This window comes from Sciurus vulgaris (genome assembly GCF_902686455.1).
Source record: "Sciurus vulgaris genome assembly, chromosome: 7".
Lineage (NCBI taxonomy): Eukaryota > Metazoa > Chordata > Mammalia > Rodentia > Sciuridae > Sciurus > Sciurus vulgaris.
The window spans coordinates 93,172,590-93,178,589 of NC_136467.1; the positions used below are offsets into that span (position 1 = coordinate 93,172,590).

The 6,000-nt window shown below is 41.0% G+C and overlaps 2 protein-coding genes across 2 annotated transcripts in view; one reads left to right on the plus strand and one right to left on the minus strand.

The window, feature by feature from the left end:
• The window catches only part of ADGRB3 (adhesion G protein-coupled receptor B3), a 684,429-nt gene extending 683,601 nt beyond the window's left edge, over positions 1 to 828 (minus strand). Inside the window, 1 exon segment of the mRNA XM_079147374.1 lies at positions 708 to 828. The gene's annotated coding sequence lies outside the window, so the exon portion shown is untranslated.
• Positions 829 to 1,352: 524 nt separating this feature from the next.
• On the plus strand, positions 1,353 to 2,883 carry LOC306666634 (uncharacterized protein; the record flags this gene model as incomplete). Its single annotated transcript, XM_079148831.1, has 3 exons — positions 1,353 to 1,647; positions 1,993 to 2,197; positions 2,297 to 2,883. 2 exons carry the CDS (start codon positions 1,353 to 1,355, stop codon positions 2,112 to 2,114), a joined length of 417 nt encoding a protein of 138 aa, XP_079004957.1. The 3' UTR covers positions 2,115 to 2,197; positions 2,297 to 2,883.
• Between the last annotated feature and the right edge of the window lie 3,117 nt (positions 2,884 to 6,000).

The window sequence follows — 6,000 nt, forward strand, 5'->3', positions numbered from 1 at the left end:
GAGTGAGGAAATGGCTCGGATTTCACTTTCATGCCTGCTCAAGTAAGCACCCTCAATATAATGCTCCTTATTTTTAATCAGCCTTGGTATACAATCTTGTTTTGTTCTAAATAACAAAAATTGAATCATTGAACTCCCCCCCCCCCCCCCAGACTGCAGGGCCTGTTCAAAAAACTGTATTTCCCTGTTAAAGGTAAGGGGGGGGGGGGGTTAAGGGTTGTCCACCGAGGTTTCAAGGATGTTGTATTTATTTATTTATTTATTTGTCTCTTACTGAGAAGCAAACCGGCATTGAGTTTAGCTATTCTCAAAACTGATTTTCTGGGTGACACTTTAGTTTAGTTGAACATAGACGGCGCCATCACTCCACTGATTTTTTTTCCCCAACAGAAGACCCAATGCCTACTCTTTAACTTCCTTTTAACCTAAAAATTTTCCCCATAAAATTACCCCGATCACGCACAAGTACCAGATTTTCCGGGTCTAACTATTCCTTCCGATCCAGCACATTTCTTGAAACCCAGACTTCTCCAACTTTTCAACTGCGGCGTTTAAGTAAATGCAGACAGTCGGATTTGCTCGCAGTCTCTCCTTCCACCAGCAACAGCCTTTCCTTCCCTTGCTCTCCTTCCCCACATACAAAGCCTAGAGCCCCTCGGTGGCGGACCCCGGCACACAGAAGGTGACCCCTAGACCCCTTTACTTACCTTCCACTCCGAAAGCTCAGAGAGGCTCTTGCTCTAAGACACCAGCACAGGCACGCGTCCCAGCAACAGTGACGGAGAGACTCCCCTTTGGTCCCAATCACCGTTGCCCATTTTCCCCGGCTCAGCTTCAAAAATCAGGATTTATTATTTGAAAATGCACACATACGAGAAGCAAAAAAAATGGGAGAAGATGAAAGAGGAGTGAGGGGAAGAAAAAAAAAAAAAAAAAAAAGCCCCGGGGGCCAGAGCCTTGAGCCTTATCCAACTGAATCCAACCTCCAAACCGAGAGGGGTCCCCGAGAAGCTCCCCCGGAGGAAGACTCTAAACAAACAAACAAACAAAAAATGATGGAAGTGAATTAAGATCGAAGATTTGTTTTACCACCTCTATCCCCCAGCTAACCGATTAGCCAAGAAGCAAAGAAAGCGCTGAGACGAGAAGTGACCGGCGGCGGCGGCAGCTGCTAAGGCAGATTTGTTGGGGCGGTGGGTTTATTACTGGAGTATTCGTGGTCGGATCGGAAGGCTCAAGCGTATGCTTTTTTCCTCTTTCCGCTTTCCTCCCTCTACCTCCCTCCACCCCCCGCAGGTACTGATGGACGGACGGCGACTAAGAGAGCGGGGGAAAAAAATCCTTGGCTGGTGATGTCGGAAAGCTGTTTGAATGCCCAGCGAGGAGGGAGGCGCGAGAGGGAGAAAGATAGTAAAGCTCTGTCTCGGGTGTGCGCGCCGGCGCGCCGCGCTCGGTCTCCCCGGGGCGCGTGCGTGAGGGGTGCGCGTCCCCGAACCCGCGCCCGCGCGACGGCCTCGCGTGTGCTCGTGGGCGCGCGCAGCCGCCGCCAGCACCCGCGCGGTGCGCTGGGCTGCTGGCCCGAGGCTCTAAGCGCGCCGCGCGATCGCTGCGCCTTCTTGGAGTTCTGCCTCCCGAGGGCGCGGGCGGGTGTGTGCGAGAGCAGGCGAGGAGAGCGACTGGGTGGGAGAAGAGGGGGGCCCCAAGGGAAGGCGGGAGAGAGGCGAACGGGAGGGGTGCTCCACGGAGGTCCAGCCAGGGCCGTGGTGCGCCTGCACGTCACGGCTACTCAAACCCAGGCACGTCCCGAAAGCGGTATTTTCTGCGTCTGGGAGGTTTTTGCGTCCTCAGTTCCCACCGCTGGGTCTGGCGGCGACCAACTGTAAGAGAAACTCACCAGGAGGCAAAGCAGGGGGGTGCAGAGAATGGGAAGGCGACTCTGAGGGGTGGGAAGTAAATGCTGGACTTGATCATCTTTCTCATTCTGTCTTTCAGCACGGACCCTTCGCAGTGGGAGAGCTGTCATTTCAGCACCAGGATTCAGAATTGATCTAGTCCGCAGCAGAGGGGGCACATCTCAGCTCCCATTAGCTGAGGGTCTCCGCCTGGAACAATAGTAGTTTTTCTCAGCAAGGCTGCAATTAACATCTTATTTGTTCTGGCTCCCAGGCTTTGTCGGGACTGCGGTGCAGCGACCGAGGTTGGGAATCTTGCATTGCTTTCTGCATGGCAATGGGATCATGGTTGTGGGGTCAAAACTTTTGTTTTGTGGTCTTACTGTATCTTATTCTTTTTCAAGTTTCCCTAGTAACAAATTTGGGGAATGGGTGGGAAGAAACACGGGAAAAGCAAGAGAAGAACCTGATTCTCCATGTAAGAGGAAAGGAAGAGATAAATTTCCACATGCCCCTACCTTTTTATTATTTATTTATCTAGCCTCATGAACAGTAGGTTGATGATGTATTTGATGAACTAACTTCAGATACCTGCTGCAAAAATGTCATTGGACTCCTTACTATTTCTCTACTTGTAGACTCAGTTGGTGGTTTACAAAACAAATGCTAAAATAGTGCAGTGATGTGGTGGGAGGAGACCATAAAGGGTAATTCATTTCAAGTGTGGTGGAGTCTTCCTAAGGGTGAGTTGCTGGAGCGACAGGTGAAGTTGAATAAAGCAATTTCCCATCATTTTCTCTCCTAACTCTTCTGCATTTTTTATTCCTTTTTTGTTCCTCTCCCCTAGGGTGATTGTGTAGCCAAGAACAAGATTCTTTTAAAAAGGTTATAGTGAAAACAGGAGGGTACCAGATGATCTTTTATTCACCAGAGTTGTTTGAAATATTAAAATTGGCTCTTTACTTCTTAATACATATTAATAGAATGACCCTCTTGAAGGCTTTCTCTTCTAGGATGAGTGTTCAAAGTAAAACCCTGTGAGGGAAACGTTAATCATTCCCCAGCTGGCTTTAAGGGTGTTTGCAGTTAGAAATCACCAGTGAGAGAAGCTTGGGTGGCATTTTTGTTTTATGTCAGTTTTGGTTCGTTACAACATTTTTTATTCATTTAAACTAATGTGCAAAGAAAATAAGGTTTATACATCCAGGGCAAAATCCAAAACACTGTAAAACAAACACATTTCTTTTTAAAAACAACATTCAGCAAAGAATAAACACATTTTATTTATTTCAACTTCCAGAGATTTAACTCATGATATCTTTAAGACATTTTGATCAGTTCTGTTATTTTATTCAGAGATAAATAGAGATTAATGATACGTGTGCAATAAAAATGGAGAAAAAAATGCTTTGCATGGTATGTACTTTAAAAAATGAAAGGAAACAGCATGAGGTTTAGATATGCTTCTAATTTTTGCATTTAGTGATTTCTTGCATTATCCTTTAACATGATGATTTTGATATTTCTTAGAAATTCTTAAAAGTCATGACTCAGTGACATAAGAATAACATCCAAAGGGGACAATTTTAAAAGGCTTAATCCTAAGTGGAAAGAAACACTCATTCTCAGGATCATTTATATTCAAGTAGAATGCAGGGCTGGGTCAGAAAAGAAAGCTACCCTTAATAAAGCGCTTCACCCTTCACACTGTTTCCCATAACCTTCATAAATTGCAGGCTACTGAGCTGGCCTGATGATGAGCCTGCTGAGGTATATTTATAGCAGATGATTTGTAGATGATAAATATGCCAAGCAAGACATCGTCTCCAGTAACCCCGGGCTCCACTGACTTCCTCAGGGGGTCATAATCAAGACTCACAAAAAGAACCCTGTATGTGGAGAATCTGGTCTCTGAACCCTGACAATAGCACAGTCCAAAGGCAAACCAAGGAGGAATTACTTTGTTTCATGTCTGCACAATGTTCCACATGAAAGCGTTGCTGACATACTGACTCAACAACCAAAGGAGAATAGCAGTTTACATACCCTAGGCTCTGTGTCCTTTCCTTTCTATTAACATAGGTCCATCTTTATGCTTTAATGTATTTTAAGATCACCATTTCATATTATAATTGTTAGTCTCTTGATCTCTTCCTCAAGTCTCTGTGCATGTCCATGTATATCTGTATGCGTACAAATATACACATTTCCTACTATTGGAACACATAATATGCATGTATGTTTTTCAATTGGAACACATATTTTTTGAGGATGTTTCACTCTATTGCTTTGAGTAACTCTGCTAAACTAATGTATTTCACCCCAAAAATTTCAAATTAATGGTAAAAACTAATTTTGTTTCCTTGTTGACTTTCAAGAGAACCATTGAGAAATCAGTTTAGCACATCGCAATATGGGCTGGCATTGCATTTTAAATCATCTCAAGTATTTAAGGTTAAAATTCTTCAAATTTATCTGTACTATTATATATCCATTTGATTAAGATTACTTTAGAAAAATGACATTTCATAGTGTATTTTTATATATTTTCTTATGTTTTTTTAACGTTTAATTCATCTACATTTGAGCATAACCTCATCCTCCAAGATTATTGCTTAAAATTCATTATCATCTGCACAATTCTCCTACTCAAAAATATGTTTCTAGAATATATTTACTCAATTTTAGAAAGTTTTTTCTTCCCTTGCTCCTTTCTCCCATGTCTTTTTGGTATTACTACATCAACACATTCAAATTTTCTAAATTGTTTCAGTAAGGTTTTAGAAAGTACAAATGGGTTTGTAGATTATTCCTTGTTCAAAAATGCTCTGATATATCTGTATTTATTGTCTCCAATATGCACAGAAAAGGCTTCTGGAAATTATTAATTCCATAGTTAAAGAGAATTACTATAACATCTTCAAAGATATGTACCTTAATTATCTTATTATTTAGTATAATAAAAATGATTTAATATAGTCCTTGCTAATAAAATGATCAAAATATTACAAGATTACAATATTACAAGTACTTACTTTATTCTTAAAATTAGCATATTTAATGTAAACTGAAACAACTTCCCCATTTCTTCCTCCACTGTCTTTATTTCTCTTATTAACAAATCATTTCAGGAACCAAACTGGATTGCATTCAGTCTCTATGTAAAAACAAATTATTCATTTTCTACTTGGATATTCCCAAATAGAAAGTACATGACAACATACCGAAGAATAAACGGAACAAATTAAGGTAAAAAGACGTGGAATAAGAGGAAAGTTATCACAAGTTAGCTCAAGTATAAAGCCATTTCATGCCAGGCAAACCATAATTTATTATTGTTCAAAACCCTCACGTGCATCAATTTCCACTTTTATTATCATTTCCCTATACAATGATACAAGTAAATTTAAATCGGAAAGTACCATAAGTGGGTTGGGATTAGTGTATTATAAAAACATCTTGGAAAATACAGACTTTGAAAGCTTGAAATATGTGTTTCTAGTCAATTATGAACATCCCCAAATTCTTGTCAGTTATTTTGCTTGTCTCTTTTCTAGTATAAAGGGGCTGCGTTTATAACATTATTTTTAATCTCTGCAAGTTCAATGCACTAGAAATCAAGATTCTTCAGTTTTACCCATGAACTTGACAATACTGTGAACAAGAATATGTGGACTCTCTGGACTTCAGTTATCTCTAAGGTTCTTCCTAATATCTGCTAAACAAAGAAAGGTATCTCACAAGAAGTGGAAGAAATGAGAGAAAATGTAATAAATTCCTTGGGTAGATATGATCCCAATTTTTCCACTCAAATTCTGGAAATTCCTTTCTATTTACTGTAAATCTGAAAACTTCCATACTTTTTCCAGTTTTGCCTTTCCCCCTTTCTCAGCTCATGTACAGGGTGTTCTTTCCAATATTATTCTTCCCCTGATCAAATTTTTAGTCTGATGTCATTAATGACAGCAACTAACACTGCCAGGACCAGCACGTTGGTGATGGTTGACCTTAATTCACAGTAGAGACAGAGGTTTATTGATCAATCATTATTTCTAAACTTTCATATGTCTCCAGTCCTGTCCTTAGGAATTCTCAACCACTCATTCCT